The sequence below is a fragment of the Mobula hypostoma genome, chromosome 12, assembly GCF_963921235.1.
Source record: "Mobula hypostoma chromosome 12, sMobHyp1.1, whole genome shotgun sequence".
NCBI classification, from domain to species: domain Eukaryota; kingdom Metazoa; phylum Chordata; class Chondrichthyes; order Myliobatiformes; family Myliobatidae; genus Mobula; species Mobula hypostoma.
In genome coordinates this window covers 80,850,414-80,875,158 of record NC_086108.1, presented here as the reverse complement: position 1 = coordinate 80,875,158, position 24,745 = coordinate 80,850,414, and the positions used below count along the sequence as shown (strand labels likewise).

The following is a 24,745-nucleotide window of genomic DNA, read 5'->3' as shown; positions in this document are numbered from 1 at the left end:
TGTTGTTTGTTATCTACATCAATGATCTGGTTGATATTGTGGTTAACTGGATCAGCAAATTTGTGGATTACACCACAACTGAGAGCGAGGAAGGCTATCATGGCTTGCAACGGGATCTGGATCAGCTGGAAAAATGGCTAAAAAATGGCAGTTGGAATTTAATGCAGACAAATGTAAGGTTTTGCACATTAGGGGGACTAAACCAAGGTAGGACTTAACTGGTGAACGGTAAGGCACTGAGTAGTCTGTAGAACAAACGGATCTGGAAATATAGGCCCATAGTTCATTGAAAGTGGCATCACAGGTAGGTAGGATCATTAAGAAAGCTTTTTGCTCATTGGTCTTCATAAATCAATGTATTGGGTACAGAAGATGGGATGTTATGTTGAAGTTGTATAAGATGTTGGTGAGACCTAACTTGGAGTATTGTGTGTGTAGTTCTGGTCACCTACCTACTTCAAAAATGTAAATAAGGCTGAAAGAGTATAAAGAAAATTTGCAACAATGTTGCTGATTCTAGAAGATCTGAGTTATATGGAAAGTTTAAACAGGTTAGGATTTTATTCCTTGGAGCGTAGAAGATTGAGAGAAGATTTGATAGAGGTATACATCTATCAAATAGACATGATAGAGGGTATAGATAGGGTAAATGCAAGCTGCTTTCTCCACTGAGTTTGGCTGGGTCTACAACTAGAGATCCTGGATTATGGTGAAAGGTGAGAAGTTTAAGGGGAAATCTGACAGCAAACTAAATTACAGCTACAGGAAGAGAAGACACAGGTTCAAAAATAATAAATGACTGAAGTAAAACCACACAATGGTGGAAATATGCAACAGGGCATTAGAAGATATCAGGGCAGAGGGAAAACATTATCATTTCACATTAGTGACCTTACTGCAGGCGATCTAAGGATTTTCCTGTTTTAAAATCAAAATTTCAACATCTGCAAAGGCTTTAATTTTAGTCTAAAGACCAATATCTTATTGCAATTTTATGGGGCCTGGTGAGATTAGATGGAAAAGTGCGCATATGTTTGTTTCCCTACTGGAGGAAGGACACACTTGAGTTAAAAAAAAAGCAAAATGAAGTTTTGCCAGATAGATTCCTAGGATGGGATAATTAAACTCAGAGGAGAAATAAAGCCAAATAATATGTTTAATTTGCTGTTCCAGAACAACATTTTAATATTGATTATAATTATACAGAACTCTCACACCCTATGTATACTGATGCAACCCTACCCAATCTTTCTACCATCAATCAGGATTCAAATTAAGGTGTTTTTCTGTTGTGTATTTCAGTTTTGAGTTCCAAAAGATTCACAGGCTTTCCAGAATTCCGTGTGTTGACCGGACAAAATAAGAACCATGGAAGGCACAGCTACCACATGTCACAGACTTTGAACTGGTTTGTGTGCACCAGATTTCAGAGAAGGTTGAATTCTAAGAGGATTTTTGCTCTTTGCTTATCTTTCGACTGACTTTTGCCAAAGAGCTGCTACTCTGTGGTTAACTAGGAGAATGGGGCCATTATTATCAACAGGCACTAATCACTGATGGCTGCAGAAGAGCAAGGCGGGAAATAATCTCTTCAAATTGTTCTATTTATAAAATCATTCTTCATAAGTCTGAAAGGAAATATGAAAAACACAGCTGGAAGTTTGTTGGTATTGAAATAATATTTCAAACATAACACTTCTATGATGTGTGCAACAATGAATTTGTGACTCAGGAAAAAGGTAGATTAAATAGAGCTATTTTAATCTTAGTTACCATTACATTAATATTAAAAGGCACAGTTTTTGTTCCCAAAGGGCTGAATATAGAACATTTTCCCTTTATTTCAGACAGAAACATTTTCTGTCCCAGCATTAGCAGCATGAAATCCCACAAAAGATAGACTGACCCTCAAATAGACTGAGGCTTACCCTCTAGATTGTACTGCTCAGGTTGTCCATGGATCACATTCTTAAATGAAAAACAACAACAGATTGAAAGACATATCAAACTGAAATTACAGTTGTTTAAATGTTTTCTTTCCTTTTAACTCTGGAAGGATCCAAATGGTAGGACTTTGAGTTATTAATATTATATATCTTTGTGCAATTGATACAGCAAGGATGTCCTTGAGGTTGGACACTTGATTATGACCATTGTTTTAATATATGAAATAATCCTTTAACGCCCAAAGGCCACAAAATGCATTGGAAAGGACAAATGTACTATGTTTAGAGTAATTATTAAAGCTGGCTATAATGTAATTATAAAAGGCCTGCTTAAAAATCATAAAAAACTATTGGTTTATGCAAACATTAAGGAACAAATTATTTACAGCAATTCGAGCTTTATACAAGTGTAGCACTTCCATATTACAATCCAACATTAAGTAGGCTTTTCCACTGTTGTTTGATGCAGCTGCAAGAGAATTGACAGTGTGCTCATTTTCCCACACCACAGTTGTGGAGTCAAGTAATGGTATCTCAAAAGTACCAAGTTAGCATGACTTGTTACTTGAAATAATCCTAAGAAATATTCCCTAAGAATAGTTCAGAGTGTAAAATTGCCATGGAAAAGGGTAAAACAATTTAAAACTTTGATCAGTACTGAGCTCAACAGGAATGGGACTAGAATGCCACATTTGAGTTTGTTACCTCCCAGCTAAGAAGCATTACAGTAGGCAAAGTTCACCACCTTAGTAGTCTTGTAGTGGTTTGTGGATATGGTGAAGTCAGAATTGGGCTCAAGCCTATACTTGAATATCTTTCTGATTCCCAAGACTGAGTTTAACCTTTCCTGTTCTCAGAGTGTTGGGGAGGGGCTTTCAGATATTGCTATGACCCCAACACAGTGCAGGCTTCATCTGGGTTGCAAGGTAATCTCCAGGTGAAATCTCATTTCCAGTGTGCAAGACAGGATGTGGCAGTATTTCTTATTCAATATCCAGGGCAAGATGTAGGTGATGGATGTGTTGCTCCTAGCATCACACCTCCCTCAGTGCCTTGGATGAGTTCCAGGAAGGTTTTCTGCTGGCATGTCAGGGAATTCACAGAATGTTACCGTGAGATTGCAACCAACCAAAATAAACTTGGGGAGATCCAACAGAGGCATCAACAGATCCTTCAAAGTTGTACCTATAGACCTACAGACCAGCCTAGCGATCTACGATCACCCCCTTACAGCTGTTCATGGGTGGGTTGTGCCAGGCACAGGTGGAAGGCTGGTCACTGGAGTGAGTTGCTGTGGGGGGGCCAGCTTGTTTCCCCACCTGCTCTGTGTTGGGAAGAGTGTCTTATCAGCACATAAGTGGGGATTAGGGAAACGACTGCAATAGGCCTTGTAGTAGCTCCTCTGCTTTCCCCCTCTTAAGCACTTTGTTGGTCAATATGACTGACAGGCTCACCCTTCCACATCACAACTTGGATGAATTATAAATACATTTATTCATGAACATACAAAATAAAATCCAAGAACTGCCACAAGTCTACTCTAAAACTCTCAGTGAACCTGTAAAACTGGCTGTCTCACTCATCCATCCAGTATAGCAAGGAAGATTGAGAAAGATTAGATATTGTGAAACCAAGAGATCACCAGTCTTTTCAGTCTGATTAATTGAATTTAACATTCAACTGCTAAAAATAAATATGGAAGTCTGATCAAACTTTCGAGTTTTGATTTTATTTATATGGTACGTTAGAGATTGTTTTGAATTGGAAGCACATTTTCATCCAGTCTAAGTCATCCTCTGTTAATTTCATTAATTTTAGTACATAAAATGGGGGTCTAAACCAGACTCACCCATTTCCTACTCGTAGTAGGCTCAAGTTGGTGCTAAATTTTAACATTCCTAGATGGGACGCTTGAAGTATGTTTTAACAGGCACATTTTTTTTTAAAGAATTGACCCTTATTTTGATAGTGGATTGTTCTTGAAAAGCAAATGATACTATTGGAACCAAGTTGGATCTGATCTCTCTCACCTCTCATTCCACTAAGTTACCTCTGCAATTTCCTCCAGGAGTTTATCGACATCAGAATCTGATGATGGATAACATTGCTAAATTTAGCTGAGCTGGGTTCCTGGCCTTGACATACCATATGTTGAAGAGTACTGACACAGCAGAGCTTCATAACCCCAATGCTAGCCTGCATTTTCTCCTATTGATTCCATTTCAATCAAGTATTCTATTTTTCTTATTCTTCAAGTTCTCTCAGTTCACCTTCACCACCTTTCTACAGTCTGCCTTACTGCATCCATCTTAATTTAGATTTTGTACAATTTGTCTTACTAATTATTCTATATCATTAAGATAAGTCAATATTTTCATATTCACCATGGTCAGAGTCATCTAGTTCAATACCAGGAACTAGATTATAGTAGTTTGCTGATTTATTCATGTAGAGCCTTTGTCGATCCATCTCTTGTAACTCGTCTGTCACACTCGCCAGCTCTGGTTGCATATGGACGTCGTCGACTATTTCTTCTTCTGATTTCTTAGTTGACATGTTAAGGTAGATGTCATCAGCAGTTGCAATGGAGTCAACAGAACTACCAAGCTTTATCTCCACTTCCTCGTACAAGTCACGGTTACTCCCTAGCAGTGCTACTGAGGGACGTAACATGAACTGGTTTCTGGCAAGTATGCTGTTCTCATGTCCTGCAAGGGTAGGAGTTGGCTCTGGGGTTCTGCATGTTATGTAGTGATGGTCCTCCAGGTTTGTAAAGCCAGACTTCTCCACAGTACAAATGTGATTGTCTTGTCTAATCCCTTTAAAATCAGCCCTCCTTCTTCTACAGCAGAAGTAACCCAACACTAGAACAAGAATCAAGATGAAAGGGAGGCAAATGAAGAGAGCAGTAAGGCTGTGGGACCTGCAGATATCTGAGCGATGAAGATCTATGATATTCAGACCTTTTGTGTGCTTAGAGGTAAAGCACGTGGGCCCATTTTCCGATACAAAGACACTTGAATTATATTTTGTCAATGCATCATACAAGGCACATGTACACTGCAAAGTATTATTAAAAAGAGACAATTTTTCAAGGCTTGGTCTAAAGACACTAGGAGGAATAGAAATCAGATTATTGGAATCCAAGTATAGCTCCTTAATCTGGTCTGATTTCTCTAAAATGTCCTTTGGTAATTCTTGAAGATTGTTTCCCTCGAGGTGAAGGACCTTTAAATTGGGTGCATTTGTTAGGAAATTAGAAGGTAATCGCTCTAAATAATTGTGGTCCAGGTATAAGATCTCCAGAGAGCTCAGAGTTTCATCCGTATCCAAGATGTCAGATATGTTACAACTTGACAGGTCGAGCACCATTAGTCCTGTCAGGTCAGTGAAGGCATTCCAGTGAAGGGCACCAATGGAAGACCCAGTGAAATTTAAACAGCATTGTTGTCTTGCATAGCTGGAGTTGAATGTCCTGAAGTCAAGATTGACATCACATTTGCAGAATTCATTCACAGCCCCATGACTTTCCCTTAATGCCAGAAGTAGAATCCACTGCAGTAGCATTTTCCATGACTTGGTATCTGAGGAAACACAACAGGACGGGGTGAAATGACAGAAAAATCGCAGTTAAAGAAACAAAGCCAATCGAGTTTATTGTCATATGCACAATCCATTGGAAAGAATCACAGGCAAATAGCAACAAATAAGCAGCATTCACAAGGAAAACATAAGGTCAAGATTTTGAAGGCAGAGTTTCACAGCAGTTTTTCTGGTTTGAGGAGTGACCAATCAGAAAGAGAGATTCATTAGAAAGGGGCATTAAGAATAATCTATGTGCAAGTGGAGCAGCCATTCTTTTGGAGAGTGCCAGTCTTTAGAGTGGCTTTGGCTCATCAGGTTTGGGCGAGGTATATTATCTTGTAAGTTGTTCTATCCCTCTGTTCATTCCTCGTCTGTTAGGGATAGTAGATAGTGAGAATGGCTCCAGAGGCAGTGTTCTGTACAGTTTGTGGAATGTGTGAAGTCTGAGGGATGTCCAGTCTCCCAGATAAACACATCTGCACCAGGTACACCGAGTTGCAGCTCCTGAGAGAATGTATTAAGGAACTGGAGCTGCAGCTTGATGACCTTCAACTCATATGGGAGAATGAGGAGGTGATAGACAGGAGATGCAAGGAGGTAGTCACCCCTTGATCGCAGGAGACAGGTAAGTGGGTGACTGTCAGGAGAAAGAGTGGAAATGCATAGCCAATGCAGCGTCTACCTGTGGCTGTTCCCCTCAATAATGAGTATACAACTTTAGATACTATTGAGGGGGATGAGCTAGCAGGGGGGAGCCACAGTGACCAGGTCTCTGGCACCGAGTCTTGTGCTGTGGCTCAGAAGAGTAGAGAGGTGAAAAGGACTGCAATGTTGATATGAGATTCCTTAGTCAGAGGAACAGAGACGAGGTTCTGTGGGTACAATAGAGACATCTGGAAGGTATGTTGCATCCCTGGTGCCAGGATCAGGGATGTCTTGAATCATGGCATTCTCAAAGGAGAGAGTGAGCAGCCAAAAGTCTTCGTGTATATTGGCATCAATGACATAGGTAGACAAGGTGAGGAGGTCCTGAACAGAGACTTTAGGGAGCTAGATAGAAAGCTGAGAAACAGGACCTCCAGAATAGTAATCTCTGGATTGCTGCCTGTGCCATATGCCAGTGAGGGTAAGAATAGAGAATGATTTGGCAGGTGAATGTGTAGCTGAGGAACTGGTAGAGGGGGCAGGGGTTCAGATTTATGGATCACTGGGATCTCTTCTGGGGAAGGTATGACCTGTACTAAAGGGACAGCTTAGATCTGAACCCAATGGGGTCCAATATTCTTGTGGGCGGGTTGGCTAGAGTTGTTCGGGTAGGTTTAATCTAATTTGGCAGGGGGTGGGAACCGGAGTGATAGTGCTGGAGATGAGGTAGTTGGTTTACAAACAGAGGCAGTGTGTAGTGAGACTCCTAGCAAGCAGAGGCTATTGATAGGGCAAAATTGCAGCCAACAGGATGGGTTGCAATGTAAAAGAAGGAAAAAAATTGAAAAGGGTGAATACAGGACTGAAGGTGTTGTACTGTATTTGATTGTGCATATGATATAGAATAAGGTAGATGAACTTGTAGCACAGTTGCAGATTGGCATGTACGATGTTGTAGGCATCACTGAATCATGGCTGAAAGAAGATTATAGCTGGGAGCTTAATGTCCAAGGATACACATTGTATTGAAAGGACAGGCAGGAAAGCAGAGGGGGTGGCATTGCTCTGTTGGTAAAAAAAAGTGAAATCAAATCATTAGAAAGAGGTAACTTAGGGTTGGAAGGTGTTGAATCATTGTGGATAGAGCTAAGGAACTGCAAGGATAAAAAGACCCCAATGGGAGTTATTTACAAACCCCCAAACAGCAGTAAGGATGTGGTCTACAAATTGCAATGGGAGATAGAAAATGCATGCCAAAAGGGCAATGTTACAATAGTCATGGGGGATTTCAATATACAGGTAGATTCGGAAAATTAGGTTGGTGCTGGATTCCAAGAGGGGGAATTTCTAGAATGCCAATGAGATGGCTTTTTAGAGCAGCTCATAGTTGAGCCCACTAGGGGATCAGCTATTCTGGATTGGATGATGTGCAATGACCTGGAATTGATTAGAAAGTTTAAGGTAAAAGAACCCTTGGGGGAGTGTGATCATCATTTGATCGAATTCACCCTGAAATTTGAGAAGGACAAGCTAAAGTCAGATGTATCGGTACTACAGTGGAGTAAAGAGAATTACAGAGGCATGAGAAATGAGTTGGCCAGAATTGATTGGAAAAGAACACTGGCAGGGATGATGGCAGAGCAGCAATGGCAGAAATTTCAGGAAGCAATTCAGAAGGCACAGGAGATATACATCCTAAACAGGAAGAAGTATTTTAAAGGCAAGATGACAGAATCGTGGCTAACAAGAGAGGTCAGAGCCAACATAAAGGCCAAGAAGAGGGCATATAATTGAGCAAAAATTAGTGCTAAGTTAGAGAATTGGGAAGCTTTCAAATACCAACAGAAGGCAACTAAAAAGGTCATTAAGAGGGTATAGATGGGACTTGGGAGTCCTTGTGCAGAATTCCCTAAGGGTTAATTTGCAGGTCGAGTCTGTGGTGAGGAAGGCAAATGCAATGTTAGCACTCATTTCAAGAGAACTAGAATATAAAAGCAAGGATGTAATGGTCGAGCCTTTATAAAGCACTGGTGAGGCCTCACTTGGAGTATTGTCAGCAGTGTTGGGCCCTTTATCTTAGACAAGGTATGCTGAAACTGGAGAGGGTTCAAAAGAGATTCACGAAAATGATTCCAGATTTGAACATCTTATCATATGGTTAGGCCACACTTGGAGTATCGTGTCCAGTTCTGGTCACCTCACTATAGGAAGGATGTGGAAGCATTGGAAAGAGTACAGAGAAGATTTACCAGGATGCTGCCTGGTTTAGAAAGTATGCATTATGATCAGAGATTAAGGGAGCTAGGGCTTTACTCTTTGGAGAGAAGGAGGATGAGAGGAGACATGATAGAGGTGTACAAGATAATAAGAGGAATAGATAGAGTAGATAGCCAGCGCCTCTTCCCCAGGGCACCACTGCTCAATACAAGAGGACATGGCTTTAAGGTAAGGGGTGGGAAGTTCAAGGGGGATATTAGAGGAAAGTTTTTTACTCAGAGAGTGGTTGGTGCGTGGAATGCACTGCCTGAGTCAGTGGTGGAGGCAGATACACTAGTGAAGTTTAAGAGACTACTAGACAGGTATATGGAGGAATCTAAGGTGGGGGCTTATATGGGAGGCAGGGTTTGAGGGTTGGCACAACATTGTGGGCCGAAGGGCCTGTACTGTGCTGTACTATTCTATGTTCTATGTTCTATTTGATGGCTTTGGGTCTGTATAATACAGAAGAATGAGGGATGACCTTATTGAAACCTATCAAATAGTGAAATGCCTTGATAGAGTGGATGTGGAAAGGATATTTTCTATGGTGGGAGAGTCTGAGACCAGAGGACACAGCCTCAGAATAGAAGAGCATCCTTTTAGAATGGAGATGAGGAGGAATTCCTTTAGCCTGAGAGTGCTGAATCAGTGGCGCAGGCAGCTGTGGAAGCCAAATCTGTATTTACACTTAAGGCAAGGTTGATAGATTCTTATTTGGTCAGGGCATGAAGGGATCATGGGGAGAAGGTAGGAGATTGGGGCTGACAGGGAACATGGATCAGCATGATAAAATGGCAGAGCAGACTTGATAATCCAAATGGCCTAATTCTGCTCCTATGTCTTGAAGTCTTATGGCCTATAAATTATACACAATTAGAACAAAACAAAGTACATTTTAGTGCAAAATGACTGAAGTGCTTATTGTGTTGCTAAACTGTAGTGATTAGGGTTTTGCCAGTTGGCTCAAGAAATGATTGGCTGAAGTGAGTAGCTGTTCTTGAACCTGTGGTGTGGCATTTCAGCCTTCTGTATCTACTATCTGATGATAGCTATGAGAAGATGACATGGCCCACGTCGTGGGAATGTTTGATTATAAATGTTGCCTCCTGTAGGTACTTCCAATGATAGGGAGGGATGTGTCCGTGGAGTATTGGGCAGAGACAACTATTCTTTGTGGCTTCTTACGTTCCTGCGCATTTGAATTGCAGTGCCTGACACAACCAGTCAGAATACTTTCCACTACACATCTGTAGAAGTTTACTAGACTGTTTGGGGGCAAGCTGAACCTCCTTAACCTCCTAAGCAAGTCAAGACTCTGCTGCCATTTTCTTACGATTGCATCAATATAATTGGTCCAGGACTGGTCATTCATAACCTAGGAAATTGTGGATGCTGACTTTCTCCATTACTGATATCCCCCAATGTAGACCACTACATATCTGTCCTCCTTTCCCTTCCTGAAGTTAAGAATCAGCTCTTTAGTTTTGCTGACATTGAGTGAGAGGTTCTTGTTATGGCACCACTCACCCAGGTGACCTATCTTGCTCCAATAAGCTGACTCATTGCCGTCTGATATTTGTCCAACAGCCAGGTTGTGAGTGAATTTGAAGATGGCATCAGAGCTGTGCTTGGCCACACATTCAAGTACATATGCAGAGTAGTGCAGGGGTCTAAGCATGCAGCTGACTGATTATGGGTCATACTGGTTGCTTGTTGCTTTAGGACCCACAGGAGGCCAAATTCCATTTTTGAAATATTCAACACCAGAAAAGACAAAAAACATCTTAATTTCTCCTGGCCTCCTCAGCAGGTTTGGCCTGTTAATAACACTACCTGAGGTCCTTTTTAAGCCAATGTCAACATTGAAAATTGGGCCCCTGTGACACCACTGAACACCGGTCATTTTCACTTCTTTAACAGCCCCCTCAGTTTCAACATCAGCTCATTAGCTGCTGAAACACTCGTGCACTACTTTGATACCATTTAGCTATTCCAAGGCATTCCTAGCCAGCCTCGATTGGATGTGAGTCATCCAAAAGTCAACAACCACTATTGTTCTAATTTACATCGAATCCAACTTGCACATCCCCCACTGTTGCCAACCTAACATATTTAAGCAACACCGAGATTTTAAAATTCTCTTCCTGGTTTTCAAATCCCTTCATTTCTTGCTAGCTCTATAATCCCCTCCAGCCCCGCAGCCCAACAATACATTACACAAAATACTCTGCAGATGCTGGGGTCAAAGCAGCACTCACAACACACTGGAAGAACTCAGCAGGTCGGGCAGCATCCGTGGAAACGATTGTTCGATGTTTCAGGCCGGAACCCTTCGTCAGGACTGTAGGGGGAAGGGGCAGAGGCCCTATAAAGAAGGTGGGGGGAGGGTGGGAAGGAGAAGGCTGGAAGGTTCCAGGTGAAGAACCAGTAAGGGGAAAGATAAAGGGGTGGGGGAGGGGAGACAGGGAAGGGATAGACAGGAAAGGTGAAGGAGGAATAGGGGAAAACACAATGGGTAGTAGAAGGAGGCGGAACCATGAGGGAGGTGATAGGCAGCTGGGGGAGGGGGCAGAGTGAAATAGGGATAGGGGAAGGGAGGGGGAGGGAATTACCAGAAGTTGGAAAATTCTATGTTCATACTAAGGGGCTGGAAACAACAAAACATTAGTTGCGTTGAGACCGTAGATGCTGTAATCCGGGGCAAAAATGAAAAGCTGCTTGAACGCCTCAACATGTCAGGCAGCGTCTATGGAGGGAAAGGGATAATTGACATTTCAGGTCAAGACCCTGCATTGGGGTCAACATTACCGACCGTAATGACCAGCAAGAAAAAGATGCTCCCGATCAGACTACTTTATTGTATCCAAATGGAATTTCCTCACTCATGGAAAACATGTCTTCTGGTGAATTGTGCTGTTCTTCCTAAACTCTGCTGTCTCCACACATCATTTTTCTCCTTTGATATGCTTCTTGAAACCTTCCTCTTTATCCTAGCTCTTGTGCTTCTGCCCTAACACCTCCTTAAGCAACGTGGTGTCAAACTTTTGTTTGGCCTGCTCCAGTGAAATGTCTTGGGATATCTCGCTGTTTTATACTTGCCATCTAAATGAAAATCAGTTATTGAGGCTAATGGTGAATCCAGTTTATATACCTGGAGAGGAAGTCACTGGCCTTATGGGTACATATTGCAAAGTTTATTAATTCTCTCCTTGGTGCCAGGTAACTTTTCAGCAAAGGAACCTAGCATGAAAGGGAAGGTAACATTTGAAGGTGTAATTTTAATATAAAGTTTTGTGAAGAACTCACTTCTAAACTGTTCAACTGCCATACAAGATCAAAGCAGGCTTGTTTCTGTCTTTATCTTCCCCTTTTCCAGACTACCATCATTTGACCATATAGTAGTATTCATTGTAATCCACAATAACTGGTATTTGAAGCACTTTGGAACACATAGACAACCAACATGAAAGCATTTTTATGTGGTGCAGTATAGTTTTGCATTTTAAAATTAATTCATTCAAATTACTGAACACTTCACTGTTCATGCACAAAACTACTGAATGATTGAAAGTTAATATTTTAGACAAAAGCGCTCTTTCAGTAGAACAGATTCTATTGCATTTAATTTAATGATGCCAGCAACTTGTACTGATTGCAATCACTTTCTACTTTAAAGTAAAACTTTGTTATTTGTTTCTTTCTGTGACATAGTGCTTGTCTCATCCTTCAGCACGGTGCAGATTACAGCTCAAAAACTATGGAAATTGCAGGTGAAAACCATTGTACTGCCGTGACTGTGACAAAACCACTAGAGACCAAAGCTCATGCAAGCTGGTCTTCTGGAGAATCTATTTCTCCTCTCCTTCAACCGCGTACTGGCATTTTATACTTTTTAAATACTGAACAATAAGCAACAAACTGAAACTTCAGTGACTATAATTTCCTACTTAGCATTTTCAGTGCAGACAGGTAACTTTACAGAAATACATCTTTACAATAGGTGTACATCTCAACTTGTAGAACCCTTTTCAATATTTAAATAACAGTGACTAGTCCAAGGGATTCTAGGAAAAAAGATAGACATCCAAGTATACTTCTCTTGTTATGTTGATGAGATGGCTCCCTAAATATCGAAATGGCTGGAATATTAACTGACAAAACAGACATGTCCTGAACTGTGTATTAAGTGGAATGGTTATGTCTTTAATGATGTGTTATCTCAGGTGATGGTTGCATATTGCCCTCTGATCTCATCATGAAGGCACGAAGGCTTCAAGGATTAACATGAACGTACATTACTTGTCTTCCCCTGTTTAGTTTCCATGGTACAGAATGAGAATATTACACATATGATGACTGGTATCGATGGCCTTAAAGTATCAGTGGAAGTTAAATTATGAACAGTTTCTTTTTAAACAGGATCTAGTACTTTACTGGTGTATATGATGAATAAACTCTTCTCCGGCTACCAGCTGGGTACAGCTTTGATTTTAACCGACATTTCAGTGACAAACTGTGCCCAAGAAGAGTTTATTAGTATACTCTTAATTAACTAGCTGCTCCCTTTAGTCCATAATTCCTGAAAAATGTCCAAAATGACTCCTAACAATACCATCTCAATCTTTTTATGAATAGAAGGACTGTGTCCATGATTTGACCATAACTAGTGAGCCATATCTTGGGTATGGAACAGCTACATGACAGATTATCGGGGACTAATTGAAAGCTAACCAGTCTCTGCTGCCCTTGGTCGCTGGCTAGACACGCTGTACTCTTCCGTTCTGGTGATTCATTGTGCCAACTTCAGATTCTCTGCTCCTCCCCAGGCTTTATCATTGCAATGCCTCCCATTCCCTTATCATCTGGTCTGGTCTAATTTACCTTCTGATCGATGGTCATTGTGCACTATAGTAACCACCATTCCCCGCACACACAAAGTTAACCGTGTGGGACTCCGCAATGACTTGTCAAGGCAGGCACTTTCAAAACAGTCATCACCCGGCATTCTGCAATGCAAATATTAGCTGTCAAGCCAAATTTGAATGTTATTGATATTCAACTATTGGCTGACATTATCATACAATTGGAAATACCATGTGATTGTAAGTTAGCAACATTATTGCTGACAGCTGGGGGCATGACTGGAGAAGGAGTTTGAGGTTTCTGGGTTGTAGATGCTTTCCTGTGGATCTCTTAGGGCTGGGGTACTTTAAATCAGCCACCAGATCTCACTTTGGTCCCAATCACTGCCGCATTGCCAGCACACCCAATGGCCACTTTTTGCTCAGTCCTGAAGAAGAGTCTCAGCCTAACCTGCACAGTTCCTCCAGCGTCTTGTGTGTGCTGCTTTTGCTCAGATTGTTGACATTGTGGTCAATTAAAAAAAAATATTCCCACAGGGCAACAGTAAACCCACAAGATACCATTCAGCTTAAAAAAAAACTTGCATTTTAGCTAACAAGATTAACTACAATATGGAAAAAAAACTCAGCATGATTTTTCCTCACCTAACTCATTAATTGCTTCAGACCGTCAGCTATGGATTCATTAGTGGCTTTATTGAGGAGGGTGCGACAGAGAAGGAATATTTTCCATTAAATATGTCCTGTCAACACACATTGACGCCAGTCAGTATAAAATGAATTATTTTGGAACTTTCCTGAAACTAGAATACATGCTTTCTTTTATTGTAAAACATATTGTTGGAGTTTATCAAGTCCAACTTTAGTAGAAGCATGATAAGAGTCCTGATAATAATAGCACATTGAATAAAAACTGCCTTATCTTAACCCTGTGCCATTAGGAATTCCATCTGTACCCACACCCTTTCCTGAGTGCCAGAAAGGCATTGAAGTATGAGTTTCCTGTAATAAACTTTATGAACAACTCAGTTAAGCAATAACAAGAAATTCTGTATTAGTTGGAGATAATTATTCAGTTATTTTACAAGTTGAAAACATTTTGATCCCCTTTAAAGAGCAAGCCTAAATAGGGAGTTGTGTACAAAATACAGTACTGTACATTTACTGCCTAAATACTTTTTACCTCTCTAAATTATTTGCATTTGAAGCTTTTTGCCACTTTTCAGTTTCCAAGTCATTAATATTAGGAACAGGTCCTAATTAATATTAGGATCATGAAGGTTATATGACAGCCAGAAGACCTGTTCCTAATCTTCTCCCTAAGATGCTCTGTTCAACTTCCCACACCTTGCTTCATATTATACTCGTCCATATTTTCTGATGATGTAGGATGGGGCTATTCAGCCCATCAGATCTATTACAGCTCTCAGAGCAATCCTATCAATTCTATTCCCACGTTTAATTTCCCTGTAACCACACTCCCTGACACGTAAGACCATATGACATAGGATCAGAATCAGTCTACTCAGCCATTCGATCACAGCTGATTTACTATCTATCTCCACCCCATGTCCACCAACTCCCTGCTACTGAGGACAGCACCTGCAGGATCTGAGAGCAGATGCAAAAAAATTGCAGCTTTTAACAGACTGGTTAAACCAAGATGCTTTAACATAATTATGTATGAATTTCAGCCCCATGCTGAGTTCAATGCTGACCTTTAAATATCACTCCATATTCCTAGATTCCTTTAATAGTCAAAAATTGATTGATCCATTTATACTTAGAGATATAGAGTTACAGAGCACGTAAGCAGACCTTTCAGCCCAACTTGGCACATGTGCTTCTAAACCCTTTTCTATTTAAGTAGCTGCCCATATGTCTTTTAAACTTTATAATTGTACCTGCCTCTACCACTTCCTCTGGTAGCTCATTCCATATAACCACTAAGTGCCCTAAGTGAACCCTATCCCCTCCCCCCACCCCCGTTCTAACCAATTTTTACAGGTGAGCCATCGAGAGTGTCCTGACCAGCAGCATCATGGAAATTGCAAGGCATCTGACCACAACTCCCTACAGAGGATTGCAAGGACTCCTGAAAGGATCGTTGAGGTCTCTCTTCCCTCGTCCGAGATACTCACCAGGACCACTGTATTTGATAAGGCCCTTTGCATTATCAATGATCCCTCCCATCCATCCGACAATCTCTTTGAACCCCTATCATCAGGCAGGAGGTAACATAGCATTAGGACAAGAACTAATAGGATGGGAAACAGCTTCCTCCTCCAGGCTATAAGACTACCGAACTCCCTGCCAGCATCAGGGTCTCATCACGTATGAAGTGTCAGTAGCCCTTTACTGTTTACTTTTTAACTTGTGTCGAAAACGCATCTTATTAATTGTTAAATTTATTTGTGTTAATACCATTTTATGTACTGTGTGTGTGAGTTATATATACTGTGTTATGTACCTTGGTCCGGAGGAACGTTGTTTCGTTTGGCGGTATACATGTGTACAGTTGAATGACTACAAATTGAACTTGAAAAAATATACAGCTATAACATCCCTTTTAACTCTTTCCCCTCTCACCTTAAACCCATGGCCTCTAGCTGCAGACTCCTCTACCCTGGGAAAAAGTCTGAGACCATTCACCTTATCCACAGCCCTCATGATTTTATAAACCATTATAAGGTTCCCTCTCAGCTTCCTATTCTCCAGGGAAAACAGCCCTGCCTACCCATTCTCTCCATGGGTGAGCCGTCAGTGCACTGGGATCTTTACATTGTTCCACTTTGGAATAAAAATCAGGCCAGAGTTTTATGTTCTTGACTTCACTGCTGTATAGATTCCTCTGGGATGGGTCTTGAATCTACAACTGTCTGACTCAGGGGTGAGAGTGTAACCACATTTAGTTAAAGTTGATAATGACACTAACAGAATGTGTCATCTGGTCTGATCTATTGCAAAGAGCAAATTGGCCTTTTAGATGCGGTGATGTTACAAATGCAAACATATTAGTAGTGCAAACGCCCTGTATATTATAAACATGAGGAACTGAGATAAATTTAGATGTCTTCATTTATCTTTTTTGTTAAGAGTATACTTTGTGATTTACATTTTACTTGGACTTTAGTTTCTGAGTTTCTAACTAACAGCTAGCTCCAGAGTGAGGATTAAATTGGCTGTACTGATGGAGTTGTTGATGTCCTTTCTGGGCTACAGCGTGAATGTGCTTGCCTGTCAAGAGCAGCTTGGCTTAAGTGGGCTTAATTCCATGATCTCAGACTGCTTCAGACAGTCAAAGACGTTACATTACTTAGGAGACAAGTCACCAGGAAAGCATGTAGATACCAAAGTGTGGGAAAAGGCAATAGTCAGTTGTTCTGACTTGATTCTTCTGAATGAACATCCACGTTTCAGCCAGAGTTCCTCATTCTAGGTAAGTTACATGTGTTGACTAAAAGATCTCAAAGCACTAAGATGGGATACCGCGTGATCACTGCACTTAGTCATTGGCAGAAAAAGCCAATTCTAAAAGAATTTCATAGGTAAATTCTAAAAGAATTTCATAGGTAAGTGGATATACGACTTCAGGGGGGAAAATGGCTGGAGGAAAAGGGTTGTTCAGTATTTGTGAGGGGAGAGGAAATGTTGACATTTATGTTTGAGACACTGCGTTAGAATTTGCATTTCTTCTGTCTTCAGGATTTTAGGACCTTCTCACTAATTTAGTCTTTGGAATACACTTAAACTTGGGGAGCTCAGTTTCATTTCCTGGGAACCATCAAGATCCTTGTCAACACATCCCATAATGCAACACTGCAGATGAAGCAGTAGTAATGCAGGCCCCTTCTGATCAAAACCTCAATAAAAATAATGAACTAGTTACAAATTCAGTTGCAGGATACTTTTTCACATTACAACAACAGCTACATTTAACAAAGTATCAAGAATTAGAAGCAGCAATAGACCGTAAGGTTCTTCAGTGCCATTTAATAAGATCACCTGATTGATTACTTCAATTCCATTTTCTTAACTAATCCATATCCTTGATGCCCTTATAAATCCAGAAATCTCTCTAGGCCTCCACAGCTCTTTGGAAGAGGATTCCAAAGGTCCATGAACTGCTGATAGGCATTTCCCATCTCTATCCTAAATGAGTTATATTTCCCCAAACAGGAGAAGCATCCTCTCCCTTCTTTATCAATATTCCTTAAAATATGAAATGCTTCAATAAAATCACTTCTCATGTCCAGAGGTATCCAAAGATGTTTTGGGGAGTAAGAGAGAAATTGTTGGGGCCCTTGCCAAGATTTTTGTGTCTTTGTTAGAAGACTGGAGGGTGGTTAATGTTAATCCTTTATTTAAGAACACCTGCAAGGACAAGCCAGAGAACTATAGTCAGGGGCCTAACATCGGTGATATTAAAGTTACTGGAGAAGATTGCGAGAATCAGGATCTATCTACATTTGGAAAGGCAAGGGCTGATTAGAGATAGTCAACATGACTTTGCAGATAGAAAGTCATGTCTCACAAATTTGATTGAGATTTTTGAAGAGGTGATCATGAATATTGATGAGGGCAAGGTGGTAGATATTATCTAGGTGAAGTTCATCAAGGCTTTTGACAAGGTTCTGCATGGTAGGCTGGTCTGGAAGGTGAGATCAAATGGGACCCAGGTGGAAACCACGTGGGTTTGATGGAAGGAGACAGTGATGGTTGTGGAAGGCTGTTTTTCAAATTGAAGGCTTGTAACCAATAATGTACCACAGCTAAATCCCCTGTTGTTTAACATCCGCATTGTCAATTTGAATTAGAAATTGGAGATTGATTTGTTATTGTCACATGTATTGAAGTGCAGAGAACAACTTATCTTGAATACTGTCCATATGGATCAATTCATTATATCAGTGCATTGAGATAGTAAAAGGTAAAACAATAACAGAGTGCAGAATAAAGTGTTACAGTGTAGAGAAAGTGCAGAGCAGGCCAACAGTAATGAGATAGATTGTGAGGTCAAGAGTCCATCTTATCATACCAGGGGACTGTTCAATGGATTTATAATGAAGGAATAGAAGCTGTCCTTGATCTTGGTGGTACATGCTTTCAGGTTTTAATATCTTCTGACCAATGAGAGGGGAGAAGAGATTATCCATGGTGGGTGGGATTTTTCATCAACTGAGACAGTGAAATGTGGACAAAATCCAAGGAGGAGAGGCTGGTTTCCATGATGCGCTGAGCTGTGTCCACAATTCTCTGCAGTTTCTTGTGCTGATGTACACAGCAGTTGCCATTCCAAGCTGCGATGCATCTCAATAGGATGCTATGTTTGGTACTTTGATAAGATTGTTGAGAGTCAAAGAGGACATTCCAAATTTCTCTAGCCTCCAATGGACTTGAAACTGTTAACTCTCAAGACCTCAGCAGCCTTGATGTAAACAGAGACACCTGCACTGTCCCCTTCAGGGGAATTAAGGGTTACAGGGAAAAAGCAGGTAGGTAGAGATGAGTCTATGGCTAGATCAGCCATGATCTTATTGAATAGTGGAGCAGGCTTGATGGGCCAGATAGCCTACTCCTGCTCCTTTTTCTTATGTTCTTCCTGACAGTCGCCCAAATCCAAACCAACTCCTTTGTTTTGCTGACATTGAGGGAAAGGTAGTTGTTTCTAGGCTCTCTATTCCCTCCTTCTACACTGACTCATAATTGTTTGAGATATTGCCCATTATAGTGGTATCACCTGCAAAACTGTAGATGGAGTTAGTGCAGGATTTATTCACACAGTTGGGAATGTAGAGGGAGTAGAGAGCTGTGAATGTAGGTGGATGGGAATGCAGGATAACAACATAGGGAAGCATTGTAAAATAGTGGTGTTGGTTTTATAGCGAAGAAGGTTATCTAACTTTACATCAGAATCTAGATCAACTGAGAAAGTGGGCATTGGAATGGCAGATGGAATTTAATTCAGATAAGTGTGAAGTGATGCAAGTACATGCACAGTGAATTATAGGGCCCAGGGCAATGTGATGAACAGAGAGACTTCAAGGTACAAGTACATAGTTCCCAGAAAATAATGAAGAAGGCTTGTCTTCATCAGTGTTTCTCACCCTCTGCATACCACCTTGGCTAAACAAAGGAACACTTAGTAATAGACTAAGACAACTGTGCTGCTCCAAAGAGCACTATATGAAGTCATTCTTACCCTCAGCCATTAGGCTCTATAATGACGCAAACAACAGGAATTCTGCAGATGCTGGAAATTCAAGCAACACACATAAAAGTTGCTGGTGAACGCAGCAGGCCAGGCAACATCTCTAGGAAGAGGTGCAGTTGATGTTCCAGGCCGAGACCCTTCGTCAGGACTAACTGAAGGAAGAGTGAGTAAGGGATTTGAAAGTTGGAGGGGGAGGGGGAGATCCAAAATGATAGGAGAAGAGAGGAGGGGGAGGGATGGAGCCAAGAGCTGGACAGGTGATAGGCAAAAGGGATACGAGAGGATCATGGGACAGGAGGTCCGGGAAGAAAGACAAGGGGGGGGTGGGACCCAGAGGATGGGCAAGGGGTATATTCAGAGGGACAGAGGGAGAAAAAGGAGAGTGAGAGAAAGAATGTGTGTATAAAAATAAGTAACAGATGGGGTACGAGAGGGAGGTGGGGCATTAGTGGAAGTTAGAGAAGTCGATGTTCATGCCATCAGGTTGGAGGCTACCCAGACGGAATATAAGGTGTTGTTCCTCCAACCTGAGTGTGGCTTCATCTTTACAGTAGAGGAGGCCGTGGATAGACATATCAGAATGGGAATGGGATGTGGAATTAAAATGTGTGGCCACTGGGAGATCCTGCTTTCTCTGGCGGACAGAGCGTAGGTGTTCAGCAAAGCGATCTCCCAGTCTGCGTCAGGTCTCGCCAATATATAGAAGGACACATCGGGAGCACCGGACACAGTATATCACCCCAGCCGACTCACAGGTGAAGTGTTGCCTCACCTGGAAGGACTGTTTGGGGCCCTGAATGGTGGTAAGGGAGGAAGTGTAAGGGCGTGTGTAGCACTAAGGGAGGAAGTGTAAGGGCATGTGTAGCTACATGGAAAGGAGAGACTGAGAGTCCAGGAATTCTTTTCCTTGAATGAACACTCTAAGTGGTAGAGTAGTAGCTAGCACATTGGGTTTGGAGGCCTGTGTGCCTCAATGACCCAGAGAGCTGTGTTGCCTGGAGTCAGGCCTTTATGCTTTGGCTCTTGGTATGGTCGCCCATGCCAAACAGGTCAAAGGGTCAAAGCCGACTAAGAATGGTCCACCAGACCACCACATTTGGGGGTTCAGCTCAGGGCTAACAATCTTGACTGGTAAAGCAAAATTGTTACCGAAACAGCAATGTAGAATCCTTCTATATCTGTGTGTGATGGTTTAGGCAGAGGGAGATGGAGGACCTTCATTACTGCCCAAAATGCACTCGGACAATTCCAGATGAGGCTCTCCTTCAGCATCTACTGAAGCTGGGAGACTGGTGGAAAGTGAGAGTGAAAAAATGAAAAGTCACGCAGATAATGGTGCGTTTATGGAACAAGCTGCTAGTCAAAGCAGTGGATGTGGGTACAGTTGCAGAATTTAAAGGGCATTTGTACAGATTTATGGATAGGAAGGTTTAGAGGGATTTGAACCAAATGGAGGCAAACAGAACTAGCTCAGAAAGGCACATTGGTTGATCTGGGCAGAATAACTTGTTCTGTGCTATACAACTCCATAACTCATTCTAAATTCCAATTACTACAGGCGCAACATGTACTAATTAGTACAGAACTAGAGTGTTTCTCATGAAACAATCCCTCCAACCGACCAGTGAATCTTCTCTCATCTTCCCATAATTCCACAGTGTCCTTCCTTATGTAAAGACCTGTAGTCTCACTGTGGCTGCTAGGGAAAGTCTTGGGAAAGTGACGAGTCACTTTCCACCAGTTTCCCAGATTCAGTGGATGCTGAAGGAGAACCTCAACAGGAATTACCCGAGTCCGTGAATAGTGTTCCTCCCTTCCCTTCAAGATTTTATTTTGGGTGTTTTCCCCTCTCGAGAATGCAAGCTGAAAGTTGCTTCGTTTGTTTTGTTCGTTAAAGCGACTGGTCTGAGGCACCCTGGGAGCAGCTATTGTTGTCAATACACACCACTCCCCCTTGCGATGACACGGCCAATGCGGGAAGTGAGTAAGATTATAAACAAGCCCTCTCCCGCAGGTTAATTTCTAAAAGCAGCTCTAACCAGCCTAACGCTCAGTTTTAAACCTCAAAGGAGAAGGACGCACAGGCAGGTGCACGGGTTTGCCAGTGTATTTCAGACTGTACTACAAGACTATTGGAAGATGAACATATTTAAGACCGTGTTTTGAGGATCAGACTGGAATGCAGAATGAAAGCGAATGCCCTTACAGTAATTTGATAGCGTTTTCGCGTTGGTAATCTAGCCTTCGCATAGTTTCGCGTCCCTTGGTTTTAAATCCCTCACAACAGCGCCAATGTGGGCAGAGATCGAAGCCCACACAAAGGAGAAGAAATGGCAAACCGTTTCCTGGACTACACAGTAAACATGGCTATTTCCAGTCCTAACTTTACAAAATATAATTTATTATATAAACCCTAAATATTTTGGCATGGTGCCACCAAAACAATCATCGGAGCGCAAGGGACCAAGAGAAAAGTTTTATTTCCCGTAAACTATCGACTTCCTTACCCCACCAATGTATTCATTTCGGTTCATTAGTGCTGATTCGGCGTTGACTCAGATTGACGAAGTGAAATAATATAGTTTTCCTTACTTGTCCCCGGATGAAATGTGCTCACATTTAACCGACCGATTCCACGCTACGTCTTGGTTTCCGTTTATCCCACGGACTCTCCCAAACTTCTCTCCCTGAGCTTGGACATTTCCCTGTGCTGACAGTTTCCGAGCTCACGTGCTTTCAGCCTGAAAATCCCTGGTATTTACCTGCAAGTTTTAACATCTCGCTAAAATAATGCATGAAACTCCGCACCTCGCAATGAGATGCTTGCATTAGGGTTTTAATTGAATAGTTTCAGGACTTCTTCCCACTGGAAGGCGAGGACCTATATTCTCGACGTATACGTCTTGTATATACTGCAAATCTCTTCTAAAACATCTCCACTTTACCTCACCGTATAAAATTCCGAAGTGAATTTAAGAAGCGAGAGAATAACTCTTTGTAAATAGGAGTTCTCTTACCTTTAGTGTTTCTCCCGGTTTCTCCCATTCCTGCAGGTCTAGAAGAAAACATTCTTGTTACAAACAGAATAGTTCTTACTCCATTGGTTCGGGCTTCGCATCCTGATGGAAAACAATATAATGTATTAAATATTCCGATGCATTTCCTGATCAGTTGTGGCGGGTGATGAGAAGAAGAAGGGTATATAAAGCGTTTAGCGCAGTAGTTCCCTCACTCGCTCTCCTCTCTGGCACTCCTTTGAAAGTGACCAGGTATGAAGCACGCTGCCTTCAGAGAACGCAGTGAGGCCGCCTGAACGGGACTGCCCGCTCTTCTGCCCTCCTCAGCGCATCGCCAATACTTGCTCTAGGGGGACACCTAGAGTCCGACCTGTAGTTATTCTTTGGTCACATAACTCCGGCCTTATTGATTAGTGGGAAAGATGAATGAGCCCCGAGTTTGAAATGAAGGCTATCTCCAAACGCACTTCCTTCATCTAAAATGACTTGGAAGCCCTGCTGTAGAATACAGAGCCACCCGGAACACAGCAACAGAAGCAGCTATTCGAGTTTTGCAAATGACAAACCAAATGTGTTATTTATTTGGTTGGGGTGATTGGCCAAAAAATGAAATTAGGCGGGAAAGGTTTAGGCGGAACTTCTTCACTCGGAGAGTGGTGGGAGTGTGGAACGAACTGCCATCTGACGTAGTAAATGCAGGCTCACTCTTCAGTTTTAAGAATAAATTGGGTAGATACATGGATGGGAGAGGTCTGGAGGGTTATGGACTGGATGCAGGTCAATGGGACGAGCAGAATAACGTTTTGGCACAGACTGGAAGGGCCGAATGGCCTGTTTTTTGTGCTGTAGTGTTCTATGCTCTATATTTGATGCTGGCATGATATGATGGCCTGATTTAAATGTTAAAAAAAGTGTTTTTGTAATCACGTTGTCTTTGATACCGGGAAAAGCAACGTCAACAAAAAAGACGTTTGTTCTTTTAACACTTAAATCATGCCTGTGGAGTATTAGTAACTATTGGTGTTATTTATTGTTATACAGCCCTTAGTATACTTCATTTCATTGCTCTAGTGCAGGCTTGTAAACAATTTGGTTTCATGGGATTCACTGTAGAAACACCCGAGTCTGGGTTCTGGGATTGGATGTGAAAATGGAGGTCTTTGGTGAACGGTTGTGAAGAAAGCCAGATATCCTGGAGAAAGAGGTGGGTTAGATGTTCCAGCCCACCGGAACAGAGACCTGATATGGAGCTTTCAATTTCTGCAATATTACAAACTATTTTGATCTTTTGCTACTCTGGCCAAATGAATATCCTTCCTCTGCTTCTTAGGTAATTTCTCAGAGAATTTAAAGCTTGGCATGTGTCTTTGGTGACCTGCAGATTTCTCACAGAATTCACCTGGCCTTCCTCTCTGTTTTTTTGCTCTCCTTTGATCATTTCAATGCAAACTGCATGCAGCCCTGATCTGCAGTATTCTACACCTCTATGACAGTTTGCAGACTCCTTTTCAGTCTGCTCAATGGCAGGAGTCAAGCTTGCTTGGCCGTATCAGTGGGTCCCTGTTGCTTGCGCTGGGATGGAAACTATGGTATCAGTCATCAGCCACTTAACCTTAGTTGGATTCAAAAGTGTGCAAGCAGAGTTAGCCCCTACTTCTGCACTAGAAACACAGGCTATCTTGCTCTCTAGCAAGCAGGTATTGAACTCTTCAAGACACCACAGGCCTTCTAGCAGATTTCATAAGGCACCAATGTTTTGCTATGTAAAGAGAAATGGGTGTGGGGATACAGTTATCTTAAATGGTTCCAGACTTGCTCCTGGCCACAGCATGGGACATTCCAGAAATGGCCTGGGGAACTGGGACATTCAGAATCACTCGTCTCTCCCCATTGACTCCTTTAGTTGTATGGCCTATTATCCTGAAAAAGCAAGAAATGGCCTGATCCACCATGAAACATCTGTCAAATGATGTATCTCTTCCAGATCTCCAGAGCAGTCTGTGACAATCTTGGAGCCCATTCCCTCGCTCGTTCTGCTATGACCATAGAACAGTATGGCACAACAACAGGGCCCTTCAGCCTGAACCCAAAGCTGAACTAAATTAATTTGTTTCTGCCTGTACATAGTCCATATCCCACAATTCCCTCCACATTCATGTGTAACAGCCTCCTAATCACCACAATTGTATCTACTTGCATTATTACTACTGGAACCCT

General features: G+C 41.8%; 1 protein-coding gene across 1 annotated transcript; it reads right to left on the bottom strand.

The window, feature by feature from the left end:
• Positions 1-1,739: 1,739 nt before the first annotated feature.
• si:ch211-106k21.5 (uncharacterized) lies at positions 1,740-22,831 on the bottom strand. Its single transcript, XM_063065001.1, has 2 exons — positions 22,529-22,831; positions 1,740-5,530 (listed from the first exon to the last, which is right to left on the bottom strand). The coding sequence occupies exons 1-2, from the start codon at positions 22,578-22,580 to the stop codon at positions 4,302-4,304; spliced, it is 1,281 nt and encodes a 426-aa protein (XP_062921071.1). The 5' UTR covers positions 22,581-22,831; the 3' UTR covers positions 1,740-4,301.
• Positions 22,832-24,745: the final 1,914 nt, after the last annotated feature.

Excerpts from the sequence above, each read along its gene's own strand:
- si:ch211-106k21.5 (XM_063065001.1), bottom strand. The coding sequence starts at position 22,580 with ATGTTTTCTTCTAGACCTGCAGGAATGGGAGAAACCGGGAGAAACACT. Across the intron at positions 5,531-22,528 it reads AACCGGGAGAAACACTAAAG|ATACCAAGTCATGGAAAATG; the intron begins GTAAGAGAACTC and ends GTGTTTCCTCAG.